Source organism: Trachypithecus francoisi, unplaced genomic scaffold (genome assembly GCF_009764315.1).
Source record: "Trachypithecus francoisi isolate TF-2019V2 unplaced genomic scaffold, Tfra_2.0 Lachesis_group4, whole genome shotgun sequence".
NCBI lineage: Eukaryota > Metazoa > Chordata > Mammalia > Primates > Cercopithecidae > Trachypithecus > Trachypithecus francoisi.
Window position 1 is genome coordinate 46,496,942 of NW_022681469.1, and position 19,618 is coordinate 46,516,559.

Sequence of the window (19,618 nt, forward strand, 5' to 3'; positions counted from 1 at the left end):
CAACACTTTTACAAAGTACACCCAGAATCTACTGGTTAACTCAGTGCCTCATCCCAGATTTTGATATGGATTTTTAAGTTTACTTTTCATCACCAATTAATTTTTTCAAACTTCCACTGAGAATAGAACATATTTTATTATTGCAATATGTTGACCCTTTACATCCTTTCTAGGAATATGTGTTACTTATAAAAATATAACTGTAAACAAAGATGACAAGGTATTTTTCTCACCAAAAACATTTTTTCTGTACTGAGTGGTTCTTGAACACAGGAAGCTTACCAAATGTGAAAGGAATTAGGTGCAGAAGCCGGTTAGGTAAGGCAAAGAATGAGGATGAGAAATTTACTTATCAGGGGTTTAGAGCAGTCATTAGAAAAGCCTCTTCTTCCCAGACTGGTTTGTCCTGCTCAGTGAAGAGTGTTTTATTCCAATATCCTCTTTCCCTAACAGGCATTTAAAATAATGAGAGAATTTTTAAAAAACAAGATATTTACAGTAAATAAAAACCTGTCACCACACGGGGGGAAAGTTGCTGACATTTTCCTGGGCATAGGATATGCTCATTGAATATTGCACCAAATCTGCTCCCTTCAGTGAATCCACTTTATCAGCAATTAGGACAGTTGTTTCCCTTAAATGGAGAATTCCATTACGATTCCTCAGCAACCTTAACAGATCGAAAGCTTTTTGTAATATTACTAACTACACAGGAGGAAAGTAGTTATAAACTCCCTTTTCTACTGTGGTGGATAGTCAGTTGAAAAACATTGCCTTAAAATGTTTCTCAGGACATGTTGGCCTATACTTCATTTGAATTCATGCATCTTTAAAATCTGTGCCTAGTGCGGTGGCTCACCCCTGTAATCCCAGCACTTTGGGAGGCTGAGGTGGGTGGATCACCTGAGGTCGGGAGTTTGAGACCGGCCTGACCAACATGGAGAAATCCCGTCTCTATTATAAATACAGAATTAGCCAGGCATGGTGGTACATGCCTGTAATCCCAGCTACTTGGGAGGTTGAGGCAGGAGAATCGTTTGAACCCAGGAGGTGAAGGTTGCAGTGAGCCGAGAATGCGCCACTGCACTCCAGCCTGGGCAACAAGAACAAAACTCCATCTAAAAATAAAATAAAATAAAATCTGGCTGTCCAGTTGTTATTTCTTCAGTTGCTTCTCAAAAAGTGAGAAGTCAAAAAGTAATTTTAAAAGGTAGGACTCTTCAATCTGCTTGAACAATGACAACTAGTCTTAAATAAGTTCCTTTTATTTATTTTTACATTAGTATTTTAAGTTGAATATTATACCTATAAGAATAGCTAGTTACGAAACAGCAGGAAATTCCACATATTTATTAAAAATAGACATATTTTTAAAATCTCATTAATGACTTTGTAAATTGTAATACCTACCTTTGGTAAGGGTGCAATGAAATAAATATCCACATAGAAATAAATAAATATTTCTATGTCCTCCGACATGGCATAGACTGCCACTATCATTCAGAAAAGGCAATTTCACAATATACATCAAAACCCTAACATGTTTGACCCTTTGCTTTAGCAAATGAACTTTTAGGAGTTTAGACTGATGGAATGTATAATTAAAGAAATGGACAAACACTTGTGTGCAAATGTGTTTGTCATGACATTATTTGTAATACAGAAAAGCTGGAGAAAACATAAATATACAATAACTGGGAATTGGTTAATGAAATAGTAGACTGTTCATACAATAGATTGTCACATAGGCATCAAGAAATATCCCGTTTGAAATTAGTATATACAAAGAAAAAATGTTAACAGTTGTTATCTCTCAGTCCAGATGACTTATTTTCTTTACTCTTTTCTGTGTTTTCCAAACTTCCTTCAGTGAACATCTTCATTTAAGAGGACTTAAAAGTTCATTTGCTAGTAGTATGCTGAAAAGTTCTTTATTTTTAAGAAAAAAAAAACTAGTTCTGTACAAGTGAAATTTAATGCTCTTTTTACTATCATTGTATCTTTCGGATATTTGCACCATCATTTCCCTTCCATATAAATTAAAATATGGAAAGAGCCAAAAGAGATATGTCATTCAAGCTCCCCTTTCTTCCCAAATGAAATTCCCCCAAATAAGACCACCACATTCCCAATTTATTAGGCACTTCCGTGTAACTTCTCTTCACAATAATGAGTTCTTTTGAAGTTTATATGTCCCTGTCTCTGTTTGACCTGTCTCTTCACTGTGCTGAAGGGACACATCTTCCGCCTCTAAATTCCATCAATCTCCCTTCACCTCGCGCTTCTCCTGCGTCCTAGACAGTGTGTATAATTCTTTGCTCTTCATCGTATTCAATATAAAGAAGATAGCATATAAAAGTTCCATAATGCAAGCTTTATTCGTTAGAAAATCATCAAAATGTTCCCATTGTAATCATTTCCGTAGACTGTCACGTAACCAACACCTGCAATGGGGAAGTGGTCCACAATCCAACATAATTCATTAGGGGCTTTCAAGTCTATTGAATCTCTGACACTCCAGCAGTCTCGGTACCACTTCAGGAGCCAATGCAGTCTACCTCTCTCCGGAGAGCAGTATTCCACCTTAATGGGACAGAAGTCAACAATCACGTTCCCCAAGAGAAGGAAAAGAAGTGGCGGAGGGTGAACAGGTTGCCAAACGCACTTAGATACACTCCGCATAGGCTAATTCTCCAAATGAAAGGGCAGGAGGTCACCTGAGCCGACCATAAAAGCTCCGAGTGCTGAGGCGAATAAGGTCAGGGCAGGCTGCTTCTTAACACCGTGGTCACTACAAAAGTTCTTGAGGGCATCTGCTGTGAGTTTTCCATCGTTACTTGTTGCCCTCCTGCATCTCCTGTTGCTTTTCTTGGCCCTCTCCGTTTCGCATTTTCTATGTCCTTCGCCCAGCAGCAGTACTGCAGGCATTAACCATTGTCGACCTGAGAATTAAATTAGCATTTGGTAGCCAGACCTCTCTCCTTGAGCCTTAGAAAGCTTGTGTGCTTGAGTTCCCTGAAGTGTAACGTCATCTCACAGCGCACGTAACTAAAGAGAACCTACATGTGACAAGGTGCAGCCGAGGTTCAAGCAGAGTACCCTGGCCGCATCGCAACTGATTATAAAGCGTAGGGGGTGGAAATAATGGAAGACATCAGAAAGCCGGGCGGTAAAAAAAGCCCAAACTAAGCAAACTGAGACGCGCACGCGCGTTGCTCACAGCTCGTCTCCCGAGGCCGGGCCACAGCGCCTGCGCACAGAATCCGGTGAGGGTCGGGGGAGAGATGAGCAACCAGGCCTAGCGCTCCCACTGCCTCAGCCTCCCTACCCCCGCAAGCTCCGCCTCCTCCAGCTGCTCGCCTTCCCAAACAACCGGGTTCGCCGCCGGCGCTTTCTGCCCATTGGCCCTTAACCTTTTCCGTTTCCGCCCAGCCCTCAAAATCCACCAATCAGCTTGCAATTTTGGGTGAGGTTCCACCTCCAAAGCTGTAGCTCCGGCTCCTCTGCCTCCTCCGGCTGCTGCCTCCGCTGCTCCCTCCTCCTACCCCACCTCCTCTATCAGAGGAGCGTCTGCGGGGGCTTGAGGGGCGGCGGCGGCGGCTGCGATATGGAGCTAGGGGCCGGAGGCCGAAGTACTGCTCGTGGGCAGAGGGCCGGGCCCCCGAACACTCCGCCGCCCCGGGAGCAGGAGCGGAAACTGGAACAGGAGAAGCTCTCCGGTGTGGTGAAAAGCGTCCACCGGCGGCTCCGCAAGAAGTACCGAGAAGGTAAACAGCGCGCTGAGCGAGGGGGGAAGGGGAGGCCTCATCAACCTCAACCCCTTGTCACCTCTTCCCTCCTCCAAAGAGGCCACCATTAAAACCTAAGGGATCTGCACGTCCCCCAAGCCGCTGCTGCTCTCCCGGGCCTGGTCTGAGCCCCCTAGTCCGCATCAGACGCGCTCCTCCCCGCCCCCTTTTCTTCGAGGGCCCTTCGGGAGAGTTCTAGGCCTGTAAAGGAATTGAGTCCCCACCCCCTCCAAGCCCCTGTCCCCAGCCGGGGTGCTGAGGTTGTTGTCACGATACACACAAACACATACACGCTCACGGAGGACGTGGGGGTCGCTTTTTCCAAGAGACGCCGAGGTAAAACAAGACAGGTAAAATCCCTTTGTAAAAGATGGAAAGAAACCTGAGTTGTCCCACCTTTACGCTTGACCTGCCAGCTGTCCATTTGCTTCCTCATCAGACCCCCTTCCTAGTACTTCATCCCTACAACCATGCAGAGCCTTCCTCGCGTTGGTTTCCAGGGCTGCGAAGTCAGCAGGCCTTTGAGCTGACTGGACTTAACATTGTTAAAAGGGGGACGGGCTACACCCGTGGCCCCCCCTCCCGTTTCTTAAATACTTGGTCTTACTGTTTATTTAGACGGGTGAGGAAGAGATCTGGACAGGTTCTGAAAATACCGTTTAGATTGGAAGCCCCCTGAAGACACGTGCCGATGAAGCCCACCTTCGACTTCCATGGATGGGGTTCCGGTGAGAACCTCCTCTATGGAAGCTCATAGAGGAAGAAGCCTTAGTGGCTTTTGCCTGTACCTGAAGAGTGTTTATAGTTGGAGTCTACAGTTATCCTTGATATCTTTAAATATAGGCTTTTGTACACAGCTATTTTATAAGATTTTGATAGTGAAAATTCTGTGTTTTCATAGGCTCGGGACAGAGACTTCTCCTAAGTACCGAAATGAAGAAAGCTTTCCACTGGTTCTCATTTTAGCTTAATTGCAAACTGAAAAGTCAGCAGTCTTCTGGTGTTAGTCTTATACTTAGTTAATAATTTAGGATTAGAAGGAAAATTATGGCAGTGAAGGAACACAGACGGGTGAGATCATGTTACTGTTGATTTTTACACACGTTTCAGCTACTCTAGAAAGTTAAAACTAAGTATCCTTTGTTCTTTTGAATGTAGTTGATATGTTTCCTTTTTCAAACTTTAAAGGTTTCTTTCCTTAGCAAATCAAGCTTAGCTTTTAATAGAGGCTGCTTAAATAATCATCCCCAAATGCGGCTTGTAGTTATTGTTTAACAGATAGCAATAGAAAGAGTTTTATCAGACCTACTTAAGAGGTTGAAATATGTTTTTTGAAAGAATGCTACCCAAACCCACAATTTAGTCAATAAAATGAGTAGTTACCATAGCAACAACTGCATCATTCTTGATATTCAAAGAATGCTCTTACATAATGGCATTCACTGTAGATTTTATGTTATTTGGAGAAATTAGGAAATAAATGGACACACTTTCCTGCAATTTGTCCTGCTATTTTGTACAAATTTAAGTGCATCTTTTTAAAGAGAGAAATGACTAGCATAGAATTCCATTTCTATTTTTACCTTTTAATAATTTCATTATTCATTTATTCATAAATGAGTAAGTTCCACTCAAATTAACACACTAATGTGTCATCTCTTCAAGTGCTGTTTATATGTGCTTAGTTCCCACATGTTTAAACATGTTTTAAGTCTGAATATTAACCACAGGAACCCTTCTTTATAATGAGAATTGGAAGTTACCAGATCTAGAATAGATACATGGAGTTCGTAAGTGAATGATCTAGTATGCTTCTGGGGAGTTAAAGTCCTGGCAGTTTAAACATTTGAATGAGACTATTCTTTAGGCGTTTTAATACCCTGAATTTCACTAGTGATCTAGACTTCTCTAGGCTTTGCTCGAAAATATACAAAGCCCCATCAGTGAATTAGCAGAATAAGTGATCCTAATGAGCATGTTCCTTCTGCCTTTATTTCTGACATACAGGCTAAATATTAGTGGTAAAAAAAGCCATCTGTGAAAAACACTGCGCACATAATAATACTAAGGAAATAATTTTTAGAGTTTTACTTTGAGGACTTAGTATTGTGCTAATGGTTCCCAATCTGTAAACATATTTTACAAGTTCATTTGCAAGTCAGCGGTTATCGTAATGTGAAGCGTGCTTAAGTGCTAGATCAGTCTCAGAGGCCTATTGAATCAGTAACATACCTGAACTATAGCACCAATAACTATGGAAACTGTACTCCTTTTATCACAATTTCTCTACCAGCAAATGCAGTGAAAATTCCAGCTTAGGATCTTGGAGTTTTAGACTAGAAGGAACCTCTTAGCATTTAGCAATGATTCCCAAACATGGCAGATCAGCAGATTCAACTGGGTGCCTCTTAAAAAATTCCTGTATTCTACCTCAGATCTATAGTTTAAGATCTCTATTATTAGGAACTAGAAATTGTCAGCCAGATTTTAGAGTGGTGATCTAATAGTTTCTTCATTTTACAGATAAGTGAGCTGAGTCCTAAAAAGATTAAAATAACTTTCTTGATGCTTTGGTAGTTCATTGTTAATACTATACATATTTTCTGGGAATAATATAAGTTTCCCACCCCCAACTCCAAACCTGGTGTTAGTGACTCCAAATGTTAGAATAGGAGGGAAAATGGGAAGCAGGAAGTGGTCCTAGAATTTGCATTAGGGGAAAAGATATAAATTGATGGGAATGGATGATCCATAGGCTAGGTATGATTAGCTGAGTTGGGGCTATATGAGAGGAGGATTTTCTGGGGAGAGATGGCAGGGAAGGAAGTAAGTTAAGAGTGGAATAAGGAGGCAAAACAGTCATTGAATATTAAGGACAGGAGCGAGAACTAGATAACGACTGGGAGGTTGGAGAACAGAGCCTTCTTTTCCCTTATCGCTATTAGTGGAATTGAAAATAAAACAGGAAAAAGAATGAAAATAACTTTTGTTGTTCTTTTTTGCTGTGATAAGAAAAGATTTTTTTCCACTGTTCTCCATCCGTTTGCCCAACTGATGCTAGTTGATGGTGATGAACAGGCTTGGGTTGGGGAAGGATGGACAGGGTTGTAAAGAGTAGCAGGTAGGCTTAATGCACTCTTTTCGTTTACCACTTTTTCACTCCCCACTTTACGGCCTGCCCTGTGTCACCACTTAAGAGACTCTGTGCCAGTTTGTCTAAAGGTAAAGTGAGAACTAGAGATAAAGGTGTGTTCCAGGCAGCACTCGTATCTGAAGCAGTTACTAAAATGAAATGATAGGCAGATGCCTAGCAGTGGTGATGCGAAGGAGTATTTCTGGTGTCTGCCATTGATAGTTAAGAGTCAGTCTTCTAAAGTGAGGTTATATAAATGGAAATATGCTTGCACATATAGGTGTTTTCTGTCTTTGCCATACATAATTTTTAAAATTTGACCTCCATGTAAACCAAAAATATTTTAAATGTAAAAGAGTTATAGACAGCCTTTTAATAAAAAACTAGTTTTGCTTTTCAAACAGGGACTTCATTATTTAATCAGATGAGCCTGACAAATATGTATCAAATCAAGAACTGAAGTACAGCCACGTGTGTTTTTGGTTGTCTTTGTAGGATTTTTTTTTCCATAATCGTATTCACATGCACCCGTTCCTGTAATGATTGCTTTTATGCCTGGCATTTCTCTTTCTAAACTTAAAGCATTCATGTAAAAATTCCAAGAAAATGTAAAAGTCTGCAGTTGTCAGGAGTAAAAGTACACTTTTAATTCCATTTCATTTTAATTTTTTTAACCTATCTTATTAATATCTTTGGGACATTTTATCAAATTACTCAATTCCTTAATTTACTTGTTCTGCATACCAAACAGATTTAAAACAGTTTATCACATAAACACCTGCAGCTTATAAATCACAAAAAAAATAAAAGTATGTACTAAACGGTTAAAACAGGTATTCTTAAGGTCATGGAATTAGGGGGTGATTTCAACAGGTGAATTAGAATAGCAATGTAGGATAAGCTGCAAAATATATTTGTGATTGACTATTCTGCAGTAAACACTTAAAACGAGAATTGTGGGGGAAGGGGAAAAACCTTTGTATTAGAATACTTTTAAACCAAAAAGTCTAAAAATAAGAGAATGAATGTAATGTTGGTGTTTTTCCAGAAACAAAATTTTAAATTTGTTTTAAAAATTAGAATGAGACTCCTTTTAATTGAACTTTTCTTATTTCTTTTTTTCCTCAGTGGACTTTAAACATAGCTGCTTTAAAATTTTGACCAACTCCAAGACCTTAAGAAACTTTGAACAGATTCTTTTCTCAAGTGAGGTTTTGCTGTTTTCTTTTTATGTTGTTCTTATACTTATTCTGATACAGAATCAGAAAGCTTTTTGTGATAGAATATTGCCTGATCAGTGAAATAAATAAGGTGAAGATTGTCCGCAGAAGATCCTGTTAAGTTTGCACTAGGAGGGTTTGAACTGCCATTCCCAGTAGAAGAAAAAATAATGAAGAGTTCAGTAATTAGTAATACTAAAAGATAAAGGGACCATTTATATAGTCAGTTCAGTGAAGTACATGTAGGTATACAATGTACATTAGTATTTAGCTGTTTGATTTTGTTATTATTAGTGTTCTTTGTAACAGGTTATTGTTTTAGGGGCTTTTTGCAGTTGAAAAGATACACTAGAAATCAAAAGCATTGGTGCAGATTCCTTGTTTAATGGAAAATAAACCCACAAACATAGCGGTTCTTAGCCTTAGTTCCACATCAGTGTCATCTTTGGAACTTTGTGGAACACAGACATCTGTATATTTAAAAGCTCCCAGAGTACACAGTGGACAAAGAGGTTGAGAAACACAGCTATTGTAGTAGGAGGAATCTGGGAGAAAGGAGGCTTTTATACTAACCTGATCTAAAGTTAACAATAGCTTAAATAACAGTAGTGATGATGAAAATAGAAGAAGACAGACTTTAAAGATCAGAATAGGCAGTTTTAGTGAAAATAAAGAAGGGTCAAAGATGATGCCAATATTTCTTTCCTGGGAAAATGTAGATAGCTATTAGCATACGCTTTGGAAATGGTAGGGTTTGGGGGCAAGAGGAACAGGATAGTCAGGCAGATTGGCTTGTTATAGGGGTAATGGTAATGATTTAGTTTGCAATGTATCCTTTGGAAGTTTAGGATTTGGAAGCCCTCTGTGGAGGTTGAAGCTTTGAGGCAAGTAAACTGCACAGTGGGGTTATAATATCGAACTGAGGACAGATCCTTGGAAGACACCAGTAGTTAAGAGTTTGGAAGAAGAAAGTGGAACCATCACAGAACACAGGGAATACTCCAGGGATTGGGTGTCTGCTGTGCTGGGTACCAACACAGTAGTAGAACTATATCTGCCGCCATTTATGCATCATTTACAGTAGAGTGAAGGTGATCATAGTGACAGCCTAAAGTCCTCAAGAAAAGGTAAAATAATGTTTACTATAATATTGCTTAAGAAAATATTGATTTGCTTTGATTTTCAAGGAATCCCAGTCTTTCAGAATCAAATCAGTATTTTCAGTTGGTTTTGGTGCATTTGTTTTCTTTAATAAGTATATATCATGTTTGCAGCTTTAGAGCATCTAAGGCAATAGTTCTTAAAATGTTAGTGGACTCCAGAATCTTCCAGTGAACTTTTAAAAATGCTGATTCTTAGGTCCCCAGAAAGCAATTTGGTGGATCTGAGATTTGGGGCCCAGGAATCTGCATATTTAATGTCCCTCATGTGATTCTAATTCAGGTGATCATTAGAACACTTTCTGAGAAAACACTGAACTAAGATTTTTCTGTTGCAAAGAAAAGCAGGGTACTTTACTAAAGGATGTGCTTGTCCTGGGAGTTCAAATTGTTTTTCACATTCATTCCTTACTCATGTGTGCTTATGAAATACTTATTTCTGTCATAAAAATACAGTATACAGAGTAAAACATCAGTTGAGATAACTGAATGAGTTAATGATTTTTCAATAAGAGGGTAGTCTCGCTACACCTCTGTGTAAAGAGCTACTTGTTTTTAAGGCGCACATCAAGAAGTTATCTTTAAATTTCTGCATTGATAGTTTTGACACATTTTTATATTAGTTTTCCGTCTTTCGGTAGCCATTTCTATACTGTCTAAATAAGTCAGGCACATTTGTCATATATTTCCTGTTGTAATCATCTCTTCTTGCAGTATTCTTGTAAATTTACTAGAGCAATCTCATACATTGTCCACATTTGACAATTAAGTTGAGACTTTCCTGTTTTATCATACAGTACTTTTGGAGCTCCTGTTTTTACTAGTCCTAGCTAATTAGCAAAAGCAACAGGATCCCTACCCTCTTCAAGTAATGAAAATAATAGTAGAGGCGTTAACTATAGCTACTCTGTCTTTATGTCTTCAGGGTAGCATCAAGGATTGGATGACTCCTGGGCATTATCCCTGCCCCTCTTCTTCTGCACCAATTCATGTAAAATTTTCTCAGATGTTCATCTTTAAATCAGAAGTAATGATGTACTGGAAGTTTAGCAGTATAATGTTTTCAACTTTAAATGTAGAGGATTGTGGCTTAGAGTCAGATCTTCAGGACTCTTTTGAAATGACCTCTTCGTGGTTGGTCTTTTAGGCCTGTTTATTATAGTGTAAACTCTTGAAACAAAGATCTGGGTTTTTATTAATCATCACAATCCCATCCCCACAAACACAGTTGTGTACAGCACCTAGCACAGAATCCTACATAAGGTCCCTACATAAGTACCCCTCTTACCTTGTGCTTCCATAGCATGATTGTGCCTACCTTTATGGTGTTAATAACTTAACAATTCATTTGTCTATCTGCTAAACTTAGTTCCTTGAGTAAAACTCTGCCTTTTATCTCTGTAGCCATAGTACACAGCACCAGGCCTTGTAGATTTAAGGCACACACACAAAAGAAGCTAATATAAATATTTCCAGACAGTTGAGTTTTATCTTTTTATATTCATAAGTTTAAAAATTTTACTTGTGGATACCCATCTTTTCTAATTTATGCTCATGTCTTCTTAAATTGAGTATATTAGATTAATTTTACCCTTTTTTAAATAGTCCAAGTTATTCTGAATAGCATTCTATTTTTCTATAAATATCCCTACAGTCATTATGGTATCATTATTTGTTCTCATAAGGATGTTGTAGTGGGTATAATGTATGTCTCTCTGTATGTTGGTAATAAAAATGGGAATAGTGAGCTGGGCACGGTGGCTCATGCCTGTAATCCCAGACTTTGGGAGACTGAGGTGGGTGGATCACGAGGTCAAGAGTGAATGAGACCATCCTAGCTAACATGGTGAAACCCCGTCTCAACTAAAAATACAAAAAATTAGCTAGGTGTGGTGGCACGTGCCCGTAGTCCCAGCTACTTGGGAGGCAGAGGTAGGAGAATCTCCTGAACCTGGAAGGCGGAGGATGCAGTGAGCCGAGATCATACCACTGCACTCCAGGGGTGACAGAACGAGACTCCATTCTGAAAAAAGAAAAAAAAAAGTAATAGTTTTGTGTATTTATTTGTATTTACAGATAAAAATTTTGCAACCCCAGTATATCAAGTCTCTTAAATTTGAAGTGAAATTTATACTGATTGTAAAATCTAACATCTGACAACCACTGAACTATACTGATTTATTGTGCTTTAAGTGTAGATATACTAATACCCATTGCTGTGGTTATTTTAGAATAGATGGTTAATCTTCATACATTTAGAGCAGCATGTGAGTATCTATTTCCATTTATATAGAAATTAGGATAAGACTTTTTAAGTGAACATATGAAAATCAAGTTCCAAAAGGCTGTTCATAAATCCTTTTGTTTGAAAGTTGAACTAAGCAAGTGCTCTGTGTGGTCATAGACCCATCTGTGAAGTTCACTTTCACAAGGGAATAACATGTTGGTGACATGGGTTATGTTTTTTCTTGATTTCTTTCCATCTCCCTTATAGGATGTGTTCAGAGACTTGCATTTTGGAGTATTTTTATTATTGATATGTTTATAGTAAAAGGCTATTCCAAGAACAGAAGATATACCGTGAGTCAGTGTTTGTAGATACTAAGTTTAATCCATACATTGTTTTGTTTTTGTTTTTTTAATTAAATTGGACTCTTAAGGTTGTCCCAACCCCCTTGCTCTCTATGTTATTTTGCCAGGCTTTTAAACTCACAACCTTGCTATACACCGTTGGTTTTAAGCCATAGCTACCCGTTGGATTCATCTGGGGAATGTTAAAATAAATGACCAGTTGCCACTCCAGACCAGTTAAATGAAACTTCTGGGTGATTCCAATGTGCAACCAGAATTGGCAGCCAGAGTTGAGAACCACTGCCAGAAATCTAACAAATAATGCAGTTGCACAGACTAAATAACTGCATTTGACTGACAAAAGACCATTTGTTTGTGGTTAGTAGAGTCTGTGTACTTTCCTCTATTGCAAAGTTTTGCTCATATCCATAAAAGTTCATGAATTAAAAAGTTATGAAGAGAAGCAGAGTTTGTGGTTAGGAGCATGACTTTAGCTTTTGACTACCAGGTTTGTTGTGTAACCTTGGAAAAGTTACTTAATTGCTGTACTTCAGTTTCCTCATCTATAAAGTAAAATATATGTCTCAATGGATTGGTATTATAATTAAATGAGTTAATATTTGAAAAGCACTTAAAACAGCATTTGGCACATAGGAAACACACTAAGCTTGTAAAATGCAGAAATTTAAAAATAACAGCTCTTTTGTCTGTAGCTATACTGCTTCAATGCATTTAAGGACTATGACATTAAAGATTGAATGACTCCTGTAATTTTTACCTAGACTGTTCTGTAGTTTTCTCAGTATTAAAATGACTGTCTTTTTCTTTTTCTTTTTTTTTTTTGTCCCTTTTGCTGTTTGTGTTTCTAAGTTTTTATATGAAAAGTCCCATATTTTTAGCATGTCAGATTATTGGTGGTATTTTCTTTCCACATTAGAGAAGTGACTATTCATAACATGTTGGCTATAAGATGCAAGTTTTCAAACTTTGTGTTTTCTGGTTACTTTTTGGTTCTTAATTACCAAACACCTTGGATGTTTTTTATCCCACTTTTAGATATGTCACTGTATCAGGTGCTCAAGTGCTGAGAAGACTGGTCTGTGTATGGCTTACCTATGTGAGACAATCTAAATTCCGAACATTTTGTTTTAATGCCTTGAAATGGTAGCTGAACTTGTTTGCACTTAGTCATGATTTTCTTTGCTTACCTTGTGTTAGAGAAAATGACCGTTAAAGGTACTTTGAACTTGAATTTGGTAGTCTGGTCATCTACAGATAAGGCATCTTAGGTCCCGTATTTGGCAATATGCCTAAGTCAGAATCAAATAAATTGTTCTGAATTTCTAAAAGTTTAAGACTTTTGATACTCTTTTTTTGCTTTTATAGAGAATTTGATGGCCCTCAAATTTAATGAAATATAATTTTAATTTTGTAACATATACCATGCTTGTGGCACATCATTTTAAAAAATTTTATTGAGGTATGATTCATGTACAGTAAAGTATGTCTATTTAAAGTATATAATTCCATAAGTTTTGACAATGCATGCATCTCTGTAAAACCATTACCACAATAAGGTATAAAACATTTTCGTCACCGCCAAAATTTCCTCATACGTCTTTGCAATCAGTCTCTCTCTATACTCTCAGTCCCACATGTCTTTTCACTATAGATTCACCTCCGTTTATTTTCATTTCTTAGCTATTGTGAGTAATGCTGCAATGAGTATAGGATTGCAGATATCTCTTTGACATACTGATTTCGTTTCCTTTGGATAAATACCCAGAAGTGGGACTGCTGAATCATATAGTAGTTTTAGGAACCTCTATACTGTTTTTGGCTGTACTAATTTACATACCCAACGTAAGTATACAGGATTCACTTTTCTTCACATCCTCTCCAACCCTTGTTTTCTCTGATCTTTTTGACAATAGCCATCCTAACAGATGGGAGGTAGTATCTCATTCTGGTTTTAATTTGCATTTTCCTGATGATTAGTTATGTTGAGCACACTTTTATATACCCATTGGCCATTTTTTGTGTTGTCTTTCGAAAAATATCTATTCAGGTCATTGCCCATTTTTTTGTCAGATTATTTGTGTTTTTGCTATTCAGTTGTATGAGTTTTTTTTATCTTTTGGATATTAACCCCTTATCAGGTATATGGTCTGTAAATATATTCTTATCTTAAAATGGCGTCACATGTACACTTGCTAACTTTTTTATTTTCTGTGCTTTGTATGTTTTAAAAAGGAGAATTAGGATAGAGTTATTGAGAAAAAATAATGTTTTTATATACATCAAGTATATAAAAATCAAGTGGTTCTGGCATGTAAAAATGCATGAACCTTAGCACCACCTATTCATTGTTTTCACATATAAGTAATTATGTATTTGGTAGTGTTACTGTTCATTTCTCCTTGAGCTAATACATTTTTCAAAAAGATCTGTGTACTGTTATTAAAGAACGTAATGGATATGACTGGACTGTCAGCTACAGGTTTTTCTTTTGACAGTAACACAAAATGGAAAAGCCTTTTTTTATAAACTTAAAACAATGGTCTCTAGAAAAATGACGTTGAATTTATTGCTTTTCTGACCTTGGAACTCTTACTTTGAAAACAGTAACTATTTTGAAAAATTTAAATTGTGCTTTTGAGTCACTGCTACTTGCTGACAGCCATCAACTGTAGTTTGAATTTTATCTTAGAAACTAATTTGATTTGTTTATACTTTTGGCATTTATTTTTTGAGCATGATGAAAATTTAAATATTTTGTCCTCCATTGACTGAGCACCCTAATTAACTTCTCTAATTTATACAAATTATAAATCAAAAGTAGTCTTTGCTCTTCCATTTATACTTTCTATTGGGAAAATCACACCTGGTTTTAATAGACAATATGTATAAATGAGTGGCAAAGTACGATAAGGATGGCAAGTGGGGGAGGTGTAAGATGATAAAATGGGAGGCAGATAAACCCTCTTGAAGAAAAAATGAATTCAGTTACATTTTGAAGGAAAAAAAGTGCTGTAGCAGATGGCAGGAGAGAGGTTAATTCATAAAGAAAGAATAGTATCAACTCTAAATAAATAGTTTAGGGATTCCATTGGTTCACTTGAGTTTGAAACTGTTTTAGAGCTGCACTTCTGGATGTTATGTAGAGCAAATATACTTTTAAATTCATTTCCTTCTACTTGTTTTTTTACAAAGGCAGTTGCAGTGTAATAATATCTTAATCACAAAGTTATTAAAAATGGAACCCTTTTTAAATTAATGAATGTGCTATTCTTTCCTAGTTGTCGCTGTCTTTTTATTAGTAGCTCTTAATTTATTTTTTACTTGTGACATATGTTTTTGAAGGTGAGTTTAGTCAATGCAGTAGTTATGGTATTATCTTGATATAAGATTCAGAATAATTTGGTTCATTGATTATATTGAACTTGATTTGGCAACTTTAAGTTAGCATCACTCATGTTTAAAATTATGAATATGTTTTTTTAAATGGGTGTTTAAAAAAATTTAAATGTTATGGGATAACAATAAATAGAAGTCATGTTAATGTGACCGTTTTCTAGAATTTTGTAAGACAATTTAAGCTGTAGAACATGTATTTTTAAATTGTGCTTTCTAGAAATAATTTGTGAATTCCCTGTAGTTAGTCAAAGTAAAATGTATGTACTCCATTGCAGATTTTGTTCTCCACGCCTCCCTTTCCCCTTGTACCTATCTGTCTTTTTCTCTTTCTCTCACTTTTACTTTAAAACACATGTATTTTTTTCTAGAACGCTTATAAGAAATTGGTAAGAAAATGGGTTATTAATCACAACAATTTTGAGTCATTCACAGATGCCATTATATTAAAATAAATCACAAGGCTAATTATTAATTCATTGAGAGTTCTGATTGAACTTGAAGACCTAAATGTTTCTTATACTATGTTGACTAGACCTTTCATGCAAACTTCAAGAAGTTCTAGCTCCTGATTTACCTTTTAATAATGAAAAAATATTGTCCTTTTAAATAGTATATCTTTTAATTATTAGTTGACCTAATAACCAAGTGATAACAAATCCTTAAAATTGAGTTTTAATATTTACATATGTAGTTTGAGTTGGTAGAGGAGTTTTAAATATGTATACTGGGCACTGGTGGACCCTAATTTTTTTGGATTTTAGAACCTGAATCATAGATTACTTTGAAAAACTTTGCTCAAAATTGAAATACCATTATTTTAAATACTATAAAAACAAAAAAATGGGCTATTATGAAAATGCTTATCTCATTCTGTTTTAATAATTTCATTTATTTTTAAAATTACCTTAAGCTTTCAGAGGTATTTTGGGAAGTGGAATTTTCTCATAACTAAAGGCCAGCTATGTTTTTTGTTCAGTTTTGTAACCACCAGACTTTTAACAAAATGTGTACACAGTAGTCAGAGTTTGAAACATTTTTGTTTTATAAATAATATGAAATAAAAGTTTTGGGTCCAGGATGCCTTACATAGGATATAGGGAACATATCAGGTTCATATCTCTTTTATAGCATTTACCACATTTTCTTTACATGTCTTCTCCCCTTTTTTTGATACCAATGCCTGCTCATTAACTTTAATTATTTTCTGTAACATTTAATATAGAGTATTTTTTAAAGAAAATCTGTTCAAAGAAGGAAAAGTATATACAATTGCATCATCTACTGTCAGTTATATATTTAAGTATACTTCGCTTTGTGAATCACATCAGTTTTCAGTGTCAACACACTTTGTGAGAGTCTGCAGACTCTTCAGTGTTAATGAAAACATTAAATTGAAGTTGTCTGTGGTTCATCTGAGTTGCATTAGTCTACCAAGTTTGAATTCTTCCTTAGAACTTCAGTTAGGTAGATAGACATAAAATTTCATAAAGTGGTATTTCAGAGAATTGTGTTGAGTGTGAAAAACTCGAGGTCTTCTAAAAAGTTGTAGGGTAGTAGGTTTCTGTATATTTTCAGTTCTTTGCATCTTATAGCTAGTAGAATAATTATAGAGTAAACTGAGTTTCAAAGTATATGGTGACATGGCAGGGACTCTTAAGAATTTGTAACACTTTTGTTGCCTCACATTGTACACCCTTTGTCCTCACCCATGGTAGATAGACACTTTGAGCTCAGAGTCAACAGCCCTTACACAGACCCACTTTAAATGAGTGCTGCTTTTTGTGTTCTGCCTTTCTCCCACACTGCTGGAGCCCACTGAGATTGTCTCCTTATTCAGTGGCTAAGTGCAGACTAGCAGTGCAGACTGTTAATAATTCTCAGTTAATAGGGGATAAGAACTTAGAGATAAATGGCGTGGCCTCCTATTCTTTAGGTGCACAATTCTGGACACATTCAGTATGCTTTTCAGTTTGCCAATAGCAGCAAACTCAGTAATGCATCCTTGTATTAGTTTTTTCTCCTTCCCATCTTTCTGTCTACTTCCTCACTCATATTTCCTAGGATTCTCACCCAAATAAACTACATGGACCCAGTTCTTTGTCTTAAGTTGTACTTTTTTTTTTTTTTTTTGATACAGAGTTTAGCTCTTGTCGCCCAGGTTGGAGTGCAATGGTGTGATCTCGGCTTACTGCAACCTCTGCCTCCCAGGTTCAAGCAATTCTCCTGCCTCAGCCTCCCGAATAGTTGGGATTACAGGCATACACCACCATACCCGGCTAATTTTGTGTTTTTTAGTAGAGGCAGGGTTTTACCATGTTTGTCAGGCTGGTCTCAAACTCCTGACCTCAGGTAATCTTCCCACCTTGGCCTCCCAAAGTGCTGGGATTACAGGCGTGAGCCACCACACCCAGCCAAGTTGTACATTCTGTAGACTCCAAGAAGTCTTGCGGAAAGGAAAAGAAAATGTGTTTGTGTTAGGCATAGCTTTTCCCAGGTATATGTTATCATAGAATTTTTGTTTGAATGACTCCTATTAACAGCACATGTAATACATTTATGTATTTATTTATAATGTGTATATTCTATAGGACAGTGAAACTTAAAAGTTCGAAAAAATGCCTTCTAGACTTAACGATCCAATATAATTATTGTATAATTAAAATTATACAATACCTTAATGAATGATTTAATTTCAAATTTGGTGGATAAAGTCGGAAATAGTGTTATGAACCATCATGGGTTTATGAGTGTCATTAATTAATTAAAATATTGTTTCAGACACCTCGCTTTCTGAAGTTCTATTTAGAGACTTGATAAATAACTACATCTGAAAGATGTCGCTAAAACTGAGGAAAGCAGTAGTGTGTTTAGATTAATATTCCAATACAGCAGGCAGATCCTTAAACTGTTTCTTAAATAAACTTTGGTATGTGGTATTCTCACAGGAGCATTTGTGTATACCTTCTACTTGAACAGTGAATCTGCCTCAAACTTCACACTTCTTTCTTTTTCCTTGGACTTGTGTTTTATTAATAGTTATTTTATCACATAAGGTCATTTTAAAATGAAACTGCTGGAAAAAAACATTAATAGGAATTCAGGTCAAACTGCTAAAAAAAGAACATTGGCCATTATATTAAAATAAATCATAATTTATTACGATTTAACATGATCGAACTTGAATACCTAAACATTTCTAAAACTGAGGAATTTTTTTTGAGAATTTAGAAAACTTGTGCCTGATTTTTTTAAGTTAATAGTTATTGCCAGTCTGATATGTAACAAATTGAGAGTCTAGTCGCTACCCAAATGTTAGTGATTAATGGAAATATTTGTATACGAGTACATAGCCCCCTCAAAAATAATTCTCTCAGGTTTAAAATCAGTATTCAGACCAAGACTCAGACTGATATATAGCCATCTTAACAATGTGTGAGAGGGTTTGTTTGTATCCTTACTCTTCTTTCTTGATCAAATTAGAGGGCTAATAGTTTGGTTTTCAACTCAGTACTTATTAGACTAGACCCTAAAATACCCAGTAAATGGGATTAATTGAAAGTTTTTCAAATTTGAATAGTTAAGTATTTATTATTACATTTGAACTATTTTAATTCCTTTTCTGTTTAAAAAAAAAACTTTCAGTTTAAGAATTCAATAATCTTAAGTGGAGGAAGAATTTTAGTATAATTATCTCCCACATTTGGCTGTTCTATTTATATTTTTAAGTTTAATCTGTCCCCAAATAATGGCCTACATTTCATTATGGGGCATGAGAACCTAACTTCTATGTCCAAGGACAGTGAATGAAACTACCCTGATAAATTTTGTTTACTCTTTTACCATTACACTTGCATTAACGTCCTTTATTTAGTGATAACATTTTCCTACCTTTATCAGTCATCACAGTGATGTTTCCAATTTCATATTGTGATGACTGATTTAATTTTATTTTAAAAAATGTAGTAGCTGAATGGATAATATAGTCAGCTTATAGTTTTTATATAGGACATTTTTTAAGGCTTACAAACTTTGGAGAGGCTTCCAAAGTAATTTCCTTCAAGGCAATTTTTGACATTTTTGACCTAGAATTACAAATTTTTAAACTACATTATGCTTAGAGCAAGTCCAAGTGTGTAAATAGAAATATTTACTTGATTGCTTAATTTACATTGTCATCTTACCTACCAACGCCTTGTTAATAAATGTAGAAATACAAGAAGATAACAGTCAATAGAAACACAAGAAAATAACAGTCAAGAAGCAGGTTTACGTATTTATACTCAGCTCCTGCAAGGTCATATTGCCCAACAGTGACAGGAAAATTAATTC

General features: G+C 36.3%; 1 protein-coding gene across 1 annotated transcript in view; it reads left to right on the plus strand.

Moving 5' to 3' along the window:
• Positions 1-3,453: 3,453 nt before the first annotated feature.
• The window catches only part of BMT2 (base methyltransferase of 25S rRNA 2 homolog), a 115,084-nt gene continuing 98,919 nt past the window's right edge, over positions 3,454-19,618 (plus strand). The window contains exon 1 of the mRNA XM_033192450.1: positions 3,454-3,767. Within this exon, the coding sequence (XP_033048341.1) occupies positions 3,608-3,767 (160 nt within the window). The 5' untranslated portion in view covers positions 3,454-3,607. The remainder of the gene's footprint in view (positions 3,768-19,618) is intronic.